The following is a 13,040-nucleotide window of genomic DNA, read 5'->3' as shown; positions in this document are numbered from 1 at the left end:
ATTATTTTAGAAAAAGTTAAGCAAAACACTCAATTAACTGATTTTAATTAATACGTTATTCAATTTACTTACTCATTAAACTTTTCAAGCTGCCACATATTTATTTGTCCTAAAAAAATGGGTTAATTTTTAGCACTCGTGCAAGACATCTTCCATAGTTAAAAAAAAAAAAGAAAGAAAGAAAAGAAGGCTTGACAAAGTCTAACTAGGCAGCAAATTGGCAAGGTCGAACTGGGAAAGTAAGTCGTCAAGGTTTAGATAAATAGCCAAACGCTGATAAGTCGGTGAAAGAACTCGAGTTAAAGGTCGATGGAAGAACTCGGTCGAGTCCTCCTCGACAAGTCGGTGGAAGAACTTGACCTAGCCACCCTTGATAGGTCGATAAAAGAGCTCGAGCCAAAGATTGATGGAAAAGCTCTGGCTGGTCCTTCTGGAGAGATCGGTGAAAGAGCTTGGGCTAGTCACTTTCGGAAGATCAGTGAAAGGAATCAAGCAGGATGACCTCGATGGACCAACAGAGCAAGTCGACCTCAATTTTTTCAAATAAAGAAACCAGCAAACATGGTGATCTCGATTGATTGATGTTGGCTGGACAACAAGAGAGAAGAGCAAAGGTTGGCCGACCACAGAGTTGGGTGAGATGAATTGTTGAGTGCCCATAAGAGCAACCTTAGTAAACATGTTGAAAATATATGGACTACAAAAATGCTTGGAAGCACACAAAGAGCAAAAAGCCCGAACGATGTTCAAAAGCAAAATGCTCAGACTAAGGTCCAAAACAAAAATTATTAAAAAAAAAATCAGGGAGAAGAGCCTAAAAGATGTTTAAAGACAAAAAACTCGGAAAATAGTGAAGGCTAAAAGCCCAAAAATGCTAAAGGGTCCATAATACGTTTAAGAGAAAAGTGCTCGGATACAGAACTATGATTAAAGAGCCCAAAAAAAGTCAATAGTAAAAGTGCTTAGATAATCGAGGCTAAAGAGTCCGGAAGACCATAAGGACCCTAAAAGACCACAAGCAAAAAGTGCTAGGAAAGATGCGCATTATAAGAAATTAAAATTTTTTCTACAAGAATAAGGCAAAAACAAGTCTACCGCATATTTACAAATAAATTACTCTCGAACTTCCTCAGATGAAACAAGAATTTACCAGAAAAGAGACCCGAGAAGGCAGGTTTGACATTCCATAAAAGAGATCCGAAAAGGTAGACCACTAAAGTTCGGTCAAAAGTACAAGGTTGGAAGAATAAGACCTAAAAGGGCAGACCACCAAGATTAATCCTTTCAAAATGAAGACTACGAAAGATTATATTCCTTTCTCCAATAGTCATAAATAACTATCGGAGAAGTGAAATGACATATAATAATATATAAATATTATAATATTATTTTATTTAAAAAATGGGCACCACTTTTGAATATGCCAAAGAATATTTTCACACTTCTATACAAACAGCAGTGCAAGACAAATAAAAGTTATCTTTTCAAGGTGGGCAAACCTTGAAAATGGAGCTTCTCTCTCCCTTTTAAAGGGGACTTCCTCCCTATCCTCAAGCAAAGGGAGATTTTTTTCTCCACCAGAGTTTCCACCAGGAACATCCTGGTAGACCCTTTCTGGTAGACCCTTGATGTTATTTGTTTTTTCTCCCCCAGAGTCTCCACCGAGAACATATCTGGTAGACCCTTAATGCTATTTTCTCCATTTTGCAGTCTCCATTTCTAGTCACATATTGTGGAATCCGCATGATGAATAAAAAAAAAAAAATCTATTTCAGAATATAATAAAAATTTATTTAAAAAAAAAAAACATTCAACTCTTTTTAGTGTATAATCCTTCGAAATTTGAGTGCCACGTTTGGGTCTAACTAATTTAGAATCGAGTTTCTATAAGATCTAAATAGGAGGAGCTCTTTCACTTTTTTTTACTTTATAAAATAAAAATGCTAACTTTTTAATATGTTCGCTTTTCTGTGTATTATAGTGATTTTGTTTATATCTTTTTAATATATTCATTTTAATTATGTATTGAGAAAATAAAATTTATCAATTGTAAGGATAATTTATTAATTGAGCAATATAAGTAAATGTTAGATTAGGAAAGACGATAAAAGTTTTATTATTTGAAATATATTTTATATATTTTTCTTTAATGACTTTGAAAGTAATTAGAGTCATTACAATACAGAAGGAGCACCCTTTCCAAAAAAAAAAAAAAAGACAGATGGAGCATTATCTAAGAAGGTTAGATAACTTAACACACTTTTTCCCTAAAAAAAAAAAATTGATCTCAATTTCAAAACATGATGAGCCATCATTGTGACACCTCTGATTTTGGGCTCCCACAGATTGAAGGGAAACCAAGTGTTTGGTTGCTGTGAATTTAGTGAAGTCGAATTGGCTGGACGACTTGCTAAGCCAAGCAGGAAAAGTTGTGGAGTAGGTAAAGCTGTAGGCGGAATGAGCTGATGATGGGACGAGTGGCTGAGGAGGTGAGCATCATGTTGGATGCGAGGCTGAGGCAAGCCCAGAAGCTTAAGAGGTGCTAGAAGTTCGAAGAGATTAGAGTTGCCTAAAAGCTCGGGAAGGGCTGCTGTGCCCAGAATGCTCGCAGGGTTAGTAGAGCTCGAATGCCCGTAAGCCAGCAGAATTGTCCAAAAGCTCAAGATACCCAGAAGCTCGGAGACTTGCAAGGTAAGAAAGAAAGTCTAGATGCTCGAAGACTCACCAAGACCAGGAGAGTTCGAAAGCTCATAAGGCTTGCAAGGCTGGAGAGTACAGAAGCTTGAAAGCTCGCAGGCTAGGAATGCTCAAATGACTAGAAGGCTTGCAGAGTTGGAGAGTAGCCTGGAAGGCCTAAAGACTTGTAGGGCTAAAGTGCCCGCATGCGCGGAAGGCTGAACAGTGTGTGGCGCCTTGAAGCCTAGACCTTGTTAGGCAGAATCATGCTAGAGCACGCAGTTTCCTGATTCTCACAGAAGGTTCTAGATAGGCTATTTTCTAGAGACTTTTTGAAGACCTCAGAGGCGGCAACCAAGATATTTTGGAGTGGAGAGAGGCACATGGAAGCAGCTGATTGGGCCACTTGCCCCGCTATGTGTGGAGCTAAGGAATTTTATATTTTAGGATTTATTTCCTAGAATTATTACAGCAACATGTAAAGTAAAGGAGGTGGAGATGGCTATAAATACCCCCACTCTCCACTCCCACTCAATACTGTTAATTCTGGTTAAGCAAGTCCCTCTCCCAAATTGTGTCAATGTAACCCTTACGTATCATTGTACTTTGGTCCATGTACTTTTGTACTCTCTTGTTTGAGAGAATGAAAGCTCTTCCCTTACGATTATGCTGTGTTGAGTTCTTCTTCTACCCTATCTTTCTGCTTGTGTGCTAATTATTCAGCTCTTTTGTTGAGCTGTTTAAGAAGTGTAAGGCTGATTTAGTTTTGAGGAAAGACTAAGTGCCGCCCGCACAGGTCCTTGAAGTTGGACAAATTTGCAAGCTAAGGGACGTGGCATCATGTTAGGAGAGCTCCGAAACTGCATAAATTTCGGCATAGTACTGGCTTAAATTTTAAGGCTGGCCGGCCACAGACCCCGCGAGGTTATGACTTAGTGAGCAAATTGTACTAAGTGGAATCCGGCGCGGCTAATGTGATGGAGAATCACGCCCTGACATTATATGCTCTGCTCCAAAAACTTCCCTTTCAATCACTCGCTTATTCGCTATTAAGCCAGTCAATTGATAAGTAATAATCATGAATTTGGCGAGGTGATGAGCATTGACCAACACACATGAAGATGAAAGAAGCAGCTTATGGATGAAGGAAAGAGCCACATGAATTGATGCTATTAAGGCTTAAGTTTAGGTAACCTCTGCTTCAACATTTCCCCAACCAATAAATAAAACTTCAAATGCAATCAACCTAGCTAGCTTTCTAAACAAAGAACACTGGGAGAAAGTAGAAAATAACTAAGGCAAAACAAATCCAAAAGTTAATGATCCTAACACAATTTACTCTGCAACCCAGGAGCTCGGTTTGGCTTAATTAAGCTCCAGATTCTGCTTTCTTTTGAACCAGTTTTTCTATCAAGTCTGCTGCTTCCTTGACAGTTGTTATATTTTGAGAGCTCTCCTCCTCAACGTTAATGTCAAATTCTTCCTCTAAGCCCATCACTATCTCCACCTGCAGCAACCACATGCTTGCTTTTTAAAAACCGAAGTTGTTCACAAGCAGGTGAAGTCCCCATGAAAATGGGCCTTCAATGGAACTAAGGCAACAAAAGACAGAGCAAAAGGCTTACTGTGTCAAGAGAATCAGCTCCCAGTTCGGAGAACTTGGTTTCAGGGGTGAGCTGGGTCTCGGGAGACAAAACCAGTTGTTTCCTTACAATGTCACATACTTTCTGCACCGTCTCTGGCTTTGCCTGCCATTTATATGTTATATTATAATGTGCATTGAACAATTTCACACAGCCAAGGAAGAGAAAAATAGACCAGAGAATGGAATTACCGCACAGGAGACTCGGAATCGGGTAGCCCTTAAAGAAGGGAACCCACTCTTTAGCCAACTCGCTGAAACCAACTTTAAACTACTCACCTGCACCGCCTGCAAAACAATTACTATAAAGTCCAATGTCATATGTGTAGTTTCCTTCAGTTCTAAACGTCATCCTTGGATTTAAGAGAAACATAGGCATTAACTGCATAAATGGACTTTAACTGTTAATGTAATTAAAAGAAAGAGGGAGTAGGAAGCTTCACCTGGTTGGACTGCCGAAGCAAAGGTTGGAACCTGAGACAAGAAGCCGATACTGAAGCCATTGAAATTGGACTGACAAAGCAAAGATGCAGAGGAATTTTGCTGTGATGGGGTTATAGGAAACCTGGATTACACTTTGGATAGAAAAGCTGAAAAGGGGAGTTGGGACGTGCAAGAGAGAAAATTAAGTATGAGATACGAGTGGAGAACATTGATTCTCAGCATCACAAGGCCTATCATCTACTGCTAACTGCTTGCGTGTCAATGGATTGCGTTATGTTTTGTGGGCCTCCTAGGATTGCATGTGGATTTCGTGGACCTGGTTTTTTCTGTGAAAGCTAGCAGTCACTGACCATGGAGAAACTGTTTGAAAGCCTTTACTTTTCAAGGCCTGAATTGGGATTGAATTTTCATAGGCCAAATAGTTGGGCTCTTCATTTAGAAAAATACCGAAGCCCAATTCTTGCACTTAACGTACTGGCTTACGTGAATTCGGAGTTCACGACTCGGCTTGCGTAAATTATGAAGAGTAAATTTCCACGAGCATTCTTCTTTATTATGCGTAGCGCGCAAACTGAGGTTTCCTTTCAAAAGCAGATATTCGACTTAAGTTTCAACATTTCCCTTCCTAAGCTGCAGCCACAAGAGTTATACTTTCCTCGTTCGCTTTCTCAAATACTAGTGGTAGTCGTTTTGAGAAAGACAAGAACCATCTCTTCATCTCTAAGACCAAATAACGCTCAATTATACAATGGCCGTCGCCGATAACTCTCGCCAGTATCTCATACCCAATTTTCTCTATTCTCCTTCTGTGTCCTCTAAGAGACTCTTTGATTTGGACGTTGCGGTTACGAGCAACCACGGCTTGTATCATTCAACGTTCATTTCTGAACCTTCGGCATCCAACAGCAACGGTGGCGTGCCAAGGAGCTTTGTGATTCCCGCACCGCGTGAGAAGATCGAGATGTTCTCGCCGGCTTACTATGCAGCGTGTACCGCTGGTGGGATACTTAGCTGTGGTCTCACTCACACGGCTGTTACTCCTCTCGATCTCGTCAAGTGCAATATGCAGGTCTCTAATTTCTTTCCTCTTCAACACTATAGTTTTATGTGTCTTTTCTTATAGTTTATTAAGAATATGCTTATTTACGTGACTATCTTCGATCAAGAAGCTTTCTCTTCATAATCAAGGAGGTGCTTGATGTTAATTGTTACTTGTTATGTTTGATCTTTGTGTTTTCTGAAGGTTGTAAATTTAGGGTGGTAATTTTCTATTTTCTTATTAATTTAATAGTTTTTCAAAAAGTGAAAATATAATTTTTATTTTAATTATTGGTTGACCATCTGCGAGTTGAGTGTCAAAACTTCTAACCTTTTCCCATTTGGCTGCTGGAAGTTCGAGACTTTTGGAAAGAAATTCGTGGTCGTTGCTGGTTAGACACTTTCTAACAACGAACTTTCTAAAGAGAAAGAACTTTCTTAAAGACTGCGTCTGGCCTCTTTGTTTCGAGCAATTATATAGTTTAATTGTGATATTATGTAGAATTACTTAGATGGTACCACAAATCAATAAAAGATATAATTATATAAACAATAAAAAATGATAATTATATAAATATAATTTAGTAATGAATTAGTCAATTTGAAAAATATGATAATTAATTTTTTTTTCACAAAAAGATAAATAATAACTGTATAATTTATCTATTTTCTATTAATTTATTATATCACATAGATAAATTTACATGATATCACCATTTCACTATACAACTTTTTCTTTCTTTGAAAGCAACACGTTTTTAATATTTAAACAAGCAATTTTCTGTTGCCAATTTTGACATATGCTTTAGCTCTACCCGGTTGGATTTAATAAAAATTAGTTACCAACCCATGTGATGCCAAAATCATGAGATTGTTTTGGTATTTCAGATTGACCCATCAAAGTACAAGAGCATCACATCTGGATTTGGGGTATTGCTAAAGGAGCAGGGAGTTAAGGGTTTCTTTAAGGGATGGGCGCCCACCCTTCTTGGTTACAGTGCACAAGGTGCCTGCAAAATGGGACTCTACGAATTCTTTAAGAAGTACTACTCCGACATTGCTGGGCCTGAATATGCATCCAAGTACAAGACCTTGATTTATCTTGCTGGGTCTGCATCCGCTGAGGTCATTGCTGATGTTGCTCTCTGTCCCATGGAGGCAATCAAAGTTCGCGTGCAAACTCAGCCTGGTTTCGCACGGGGCTTGTCTGATGGATTGCCCAAGTTTATCAGATCTGAAGGCTACGTTGGGTATTACTATGCCATCCTTGTCTCTTTTTCTTTCTTTCTTTCTTTTTTTTTTTCCATTGTTAAATAAATTTCTTGGGTTTTCATATAGTCATTTCGTATGATCAATGTTCAATGGTCACAGGTTGTACAAAGGGCTTGTTCCTCTCTGGGGACGTCAGATTCCATGTAAGCTGAAACATTTTCAACTATATTCCATGTTGCTAATATGCTTTGAAGAATTTAAGAATCTCTTCTTAACTGATTATCAAAATTGGTTTATTACAGATACAATGATGAAATTTGCATCCTTTGAGACCATAGTGGAGTTACTGTACAAGCATGCTATTCCAACACCGAAAGAGCAATGCAGTAAAAGTTTCCAGCTTGGAGTGAGCTTTGCTGGTGGATATATTGCTGGGGTTTTCTGTGCTATTGTCTCGCACCCTGCTGACAACTTGGTGTCTTTCCTCAATAACGCCAAGGGAGCAACTGCTGGCGATGTAAGCCAGCTCCATTTCTTTCCAATTTTTTCTCCATCACCTGCATTCTTTGTTAATTATTTGGTTCGTTGCAGGCGATCAAGAAGTTAGGATTGTGGGGTCTCTTTACCCGTGGCCTTCCTCTACGTATTGCCATGATTGGAACTCTTACCGGAGCCCAGTGGGGTATCTACGATGCTTTCAAAGTCTTTGTTGGGTTGTAAGTACCTTGTCTTCTGACCTTGGTGATTTACCACATGTTAGGATTTGCAAGAAAAGAAATAAATGACTTGAAACTTGCTTTTCTTTAATAGGCCAACGACTGGTGGGGTAACACCTCCTCCCGCCGCTGCTAAGGCTTGAATTTAGAGCTTGTGGACAAGGACGATGATCTCTGTAGGAATTTCAGAGGCCATTTCTTCTTGACGCGTGAATAATAGTTGCTAGCTGATGCGTAGTTCCCATAGAAGTATCTGTTTCTAATGGGCAACACATTCTTTCGTATTTTTGTTTTTATTATATTTTAACCATTTTGCTTGATTTTCAAAAAGACGATTTTGACATCATACTGTCTTTTATCTCTAGTCTCTAGGAGAGTGTTTAGGTTAGATTTGATAATAAATTCTCATATTCCATTACAAAAAGTGTATGTGTATGATTATAGAACTTAAAGATTTGATTGTTTTGATATCCGTGATTTGGATGCTCTTTACAAAATTTTATTTATTGGATTGATAAATAGCTTTAATATTGAACCATTCAATTTCAGAGTAATTTTTACTCGTAGTTATTAAATTTAAATCATTATTTCACTTTAATTTATTTTAAAAAAATTAATAGTTATTTAAAATATATAAATTTAAATTAAATTATTTTGCCACGAAATTGGAAGCTTTAAACAAGCAGAGTTTCTCAAATCTAAGTCTTCCATTTCTCACTTAGTTTTTTCTCATTCTCCCATATTCACTTTCTTCATCTACTTTTTTTTTATTTTTTTTTCCATCTCTTAGGTTTTTGTTTATTAAACAAGCAGAGATTCGCAAATCCCAAGTCTCCAATTTCTCACTTAGTTTTTTCTCGTTCTCCCATATTCGCTTTCTTCATCTACTTTTTTTTTCTTCATCTCTTAGGTTTTTGTTTATTTCCAAAGAGAGGCTCTCCATTGCTTTGCCGCTACTAGCTTCTATTTCTGCTTTTGTTTTGATTTTCTTCTCCCATGTTTGTCTCTTGTTTTCTCGAAAACAGAAGTAGGAAAAAGAAAACAAAGACAAGCATTTCAGCGCACTAAACAGTATTTTTTGGGCGATGAAACAAAGCATGGAAAAGAGAGGAAATTTTTTATCCGACTTAGAAAAATCCATGGCTAAAAAAGACTTGACTTTTATTTTCTTTAATGAATATACACCAAAGAAAGCCTTACAATTAAAATCTAAAGCAATAACTCATGAAAAAATCCAAAAAATTCAAAAAAAGAAAATCAAGAAATCCAAATAAGAAAATTAGTGGTTTAATAATAGAGAGAGAAAAATAACAGAAACAAAACAATACAACGAAAAAGGAAGCAGATGAACAGATGAAGATGAAGAAGGAAAAAAATGCTTCTCCTTGGATATTGAACGAACCCTACATCGCTATCGGAGGTGGTTTTAATGTAGTTGGGATCGGAGGATCATCCGAAGAGAGGGACTCACAAGGAAGGAGCGGTCCTCCAGCGATTGATTCTGGCTTCCTAGGGGATCCGGAGGAGGCCTAGATTGGAGCGGCGAAGGAGCAGTTGGGTAATGATTGAGGCCATGGAGATGGGAAAAAGAGAAGAAAATGAGAAATTTTTAGCAAGAGGTTTAAAATAATCTCACTATGTGCCAAAATAATTTAATTTCAAAATTTTTTAAGTTATGTAGATTATGTTCACTTCGTTGAAAAATTAACCAAAAATTTATTTTGAATAATTATTTCAGATATTTATTTAAAAATAATTTTTTTAAAATAAATTAAAACATGATGATTTTTTGAAAAACAGATTTTAAAATAAATTAAATTTAGTGTCTATCGTGAAATAGTGATAATGCATCAAACCAATAATATTAAGACAATTAATTAATCAATTTAAATTAAATTTCTTCCTAAATATAACTTTTTAGTAGTGGTATGAGTTTAGAAGACGGTTTTTATCTTCTTTGCTTATACGTCTACTATTGGTGCACCTCATCGTGATGAGGTGATATACATGGAGCAATCAATAATATCTCTTCAAATAAATAAATTAGTTCACCAGCCAACATATATATTTCAACTTGAAACCCAACCACAATTTAATAAGTTCTTCTCCTTAATTTTTTGATTTCCTTGTACATCAAAATATAACAATCTGTCTGAATGAACTAATAAAAATAAAATAAGCAAAGTTCAAACCCAATAATTCATAAATTTTTTTCAGCATCTCCTAATATGCACACTGATAATGTGGGATTACACAAAACTGGTTTTTGTTAAATTGAAGAGGTATACGGTATCGAAAGCAATCCTTGCAAAAGCATGCCGAACTTCCTGCAGGCTTCCTAAAGCTAAGGATTCATAATGTATCTTGCCACCTTGTTAGGGGACAAAACCATTCTCTGTACCCTGTTTAACACAATCGCAAATCCTACACTTTCAAATATAAGGACAATGGAATGGACACCTGCATATTTGAGACAAATAATTAGCATTCAATTCAATCACAGATAAGGAGGCAAACACAATGAAAAACGCGCAAGATAACAAATTGCGGTGGTATAACATAAGGGTCTCGCAACATCCACTAGAGTAGTAGAGTCACATATATTACTTAGGATTGCAAGGAAAATCCTACACATTCTCAAATGAAAATGAAAGTTGCAATGTAATAAAACTTGCAAGTATCGAGAAGCCTATATTCTCTCATTCAAACAAGGAAAAAGGGAAGGGAGATAAGCATGCTTACTAAATCTCAGGATAGAGATTGAGGATACTCTGAGATTGCTTGAGAGACATAATGCTCATCATCAGTCATCATATTCATTACTTAGTACCCGTTTAATAGAATCTGCAAGATCCATAACCTCATCATTCAATACCTCATAATCCTTATCCTCCGGTTCTGATAATTCTTGGAAACTGACATCATGTGGCTTAGTGATTCTCCTTGCTATGTTTAGTGCTTCAGACATATCTCCACCATTGTGCACAGCAAGACAAAATATTGCAACCAACAAAGGAGCCCTTGGCTGGTCAGACAATGCTTTATGGAATGCTAAGATTCCAACCCTGAGAGTGTAAACCTCAAGGAGGCCAGCTTCGTTGGTCTAACACAAGAGAGATTAAATATTTTCATGTATTTTGATTTACATACATTCAGTTGGCTATATCACAATCCCAAAATATGCAGAAATAAAGCCAGGGATATCTTGAAACTTAAAAACAATAAAACAATTTTAGATAATTTACTTCAACTGAAAGAATGTATCAGAAAGGGAAAATATAATTCCGCAAATCTTGAATTTCCCATGATAATGCTTAAAACCACAAAGAAAACTACATCCCAACACATTAAATTAATATTTGAAACTTGCATGTGCGTCTCTTGGTTCCAAATAGGTGGAAAAGAAAAATATATGACCTAGAGTAGAAACTCACCTGTTTAAGCTCAGCTGATGTTACTATGTCAAAACCCTTTGGTGTTCGCTTTAAGATAAGATCCCGGACACAACCTCCCCACAATGAATATCTCATATCCTACGTTATACAAGAGAGAAAATTGGCTAAAGCAGGGAGCAACATTAACGATATTAATCACCGGGTCACTCTCCAAAAATTAGAAATAATCATTTTCCCATGAAATGAAAGGAACCGCATTTATCATCAAATTATAAACCAAAAAAGACTACCAATCTCTTAATCAATTATTCTAAAGCAAAAAATCCAGCTACAAATCAATACCTCTTTTCTTGAGCCCATTAAGAACCTTTCTCGTAGGCCTAGCTATCCTGGAAGTACCAATTCCAAGGTCCTTTGGAACTTAACTTCTTCCGTTCTGGTACTTTAGGGTCCTTTTTCTCACTTCTCCTCCTAAACGTATCACCAATTGTAAAACCAAAATCAACAACAAAGCGAGCCTAAGTTATCAGTCTCACAAGAAGCACCTCAATTGCGTCTCTTTTCATCCACGATACGTTCTGGCTCATCTAGCGTCCCAATTGATGAAAAAGCGAGGGATCGAGCCTAAAATGAGAGAACGAACTCGTTAAAAACGAAGAAATATAGTATACATCCTGATCAATGTAGATAGATTAGATACCGAAATACCTTGCAAATGCGGCGAAGGATAGGGAGGAAGAAAGAGATATGCTATCTGCAAGCGAAGCCGCTTAGGCCTGAAATCTGCCATGAATACTTTAGGAAGGCGATTCGCCTCTCTGCAAGTGATGAAATTGCTTAAACCCTTAGAGTAAAGAATCAGATTTCAGTGTTTTAGAATCGAAAGTGAAATAATTTCATGAAAGAGGAAACATCTGGATGCGACGCCGTATAACTCTATGTACAGAAATCAGCCCATGGAATTGGACAGCATCTGGAGGCCGTAAACGCCCCCATTTGGGCTTTACTTCTGTTGGGCCAATTTGGGATGAATGTTAGGCAAGGTCTAAAATGTAAGGGAAAAAAAAGAGAAAACAGACGGAACAAACTTTTTTTTTTTTTTTAAATGGAGAGAAAAAAATTTATGAATTAAAAATAGGAAGAAATCATAAAATTCATTCTTTCTAGGAGTACGATAAGAAATTCTATCAAATTATATTTTATATAAGAGTATTTAACAATTTATAATGTTATATGTATTCCCATTAACCAGTAAATATTATTAATAACATTTCATGACACATTTAAAATATTTTAAAATAAAATAAAAATAATTTAAAGTATTTTTAGGTTAAATTAGAATTCAATAAGAATATTCTTTGAATGTTATAAATATATAGTGTATGGTTATTATTTTTATATTATTTAATGTTAATAATGAATTTCAGCATTAATTTAGCGCTTGTAAATATATATGTTAGCACGTTACAATTTCACTACAGTATATTAAAATTACAATATCATTTTAATTATATTTCTCAAATAGTTAAAATATACTATGAGAAAGTTGAGAGATATAAATTTCTATTTAACCTTAAAAAAACTGCTACATATTGCAATTAATTTATTATAATTTGTGGATAATATTTAATATGTATATATATACACACACTTTTTATATGTTATATACTTGTATTAGATTCAGAAAAAAAAATGCTGTGTATTAGATAAATAATGAGGAATTGGCTTTGTAATAAAAAAATTCAAAGTTTATTTATGCGCAACTTCGTGGAACAGTAATAGCCAAAAATCAAATTGGAAATAATGATGAATTTGATTACTTATCCTAATTGGAAACACGAGATTTTTGTACTGAAATAATTATAATTAATCGGAGATCAGTTCCCTAAAAAATGCAGCACAGCTATATAACACAAT

The 13,040-nt window shown here is 36.2% G+C and overlaps 3 protein-coding genes across 5 annotated transcripts; 1 reads left to right on the top strand and 2 right to left on the bottom strand.

The window, feature by feature from the left end:
• Positions 1–3,818: 3,818 nt before the first annotated feature.
• Positions 3,819–4,992, bottom strand: LOC110617554 (acyl carrier protein 1, chloroplastic). Its single transcript, XM_021760421.2, has 4 exons — positions 4,762–4,992; positions 4,511–4,606; positions 4,302–4,424; positions 3,819–4,183 (listed from the first exon to the last, which is right to left on the bottom strand). The coding sequence occupies exons 1-4, from the start codon at positions 4,819–4,821 to the stop codon at positions 4,046–4,048; spliced, it is 417 nt and encodes a 138-aa protein (XP_021616113.1). The 5' UTR covers positions 4,822–4,992; the 3' UTR covers positions 3,819–4,045.
• An 82-nt stretch (positions 4,993–5,074) lies between these two features.
• LOC110617553 (mitochondrial phosphate carrier protein 3, mitochondrial) lies at positions 5,075–8,225 on the top strand. The gene is made up of 6 exons (XM_021760420.2): positions 5,075–5,831; positions 6,689–7,050; positions 7,172–7,215; positions 7,315–7,529; positions 7,604–7,728; positions 7,823–8,225. Exons 1-6 carry the CDS (start codon positions 5,511–5,513, stop codon positions 7,869–7,871), a joined length of 1,116 nt encoding a protein of 371 aa, XP_021616112.1. The 5' UTR covers positions 5,075–5,510; the 3' UTR covers positions 7,872–8,225.
• Positions 8,226–9,775: 1,550 nt separating this feature from the next.
• LOC110617555 lies at positions 9,776–12,010 on the bottom strand. 3 transcript variants are annotated; one of them, XR_002488390.2, is made up of 6 exons: positions 11,832–12,009; positions 11,669–11,747; positions 11,466–11,594; positions 11,163–11,261; positions 10,471–10,831; positions 9,776–10,188 (listed from the first exon to the last, which is right to left on the bottom strand). XR_002488390.2 is itself a non-coding variant. In XM_043957579.1 (4 exons), exons 2-4 carry the CDS (start codon positions 11,481–11,483, stop codon positions 10,532–10,534), a joined length of 417 nt encoding a protein of 138 aa, XP_043813514.1. In that variant the 5' UTR covers positions 11,484–11,747; positions 11,832–12,010; the 3' UTR covers positions 9,776–10,531. The 3 variants fall into 3 exon arrangements, 1 of the variants encoding a protein (XP_043813514.1); XR_002488389.2 differs by having other exon boundaries at positions 11,466–11,747; XM_043957579.1 differs by having other exon boundaries at positions 9,776–10,831; positions 11,466–11,747; positions 11,832–12,010.
• Positions 12,011–13,040: the final 1,030 nt, after the last annotated feature.

The sequence above is a fragment of the Manihot esculenta genome, chromosome 6 (assembly GCF_001659605.2).
Source record: "Manihot esculenta cultivar AM560-2 chromosome 6, M.esculenta_v8, whole genome shotgun sequence".
Classification (NCBI taxonomy): domain Eukaryota; kingdom Viridiplantae; phylum Streptophyta; class Magnoliopsida; order Malpighiales; family Euphorbiaceae; genus Manihot; species Manihot esculenta.
The sequence above is the reverse complement of the archived record's forward strand: the minus strand, read 5'-3'. Positions and strand labels throughout refer to the sequence as shown.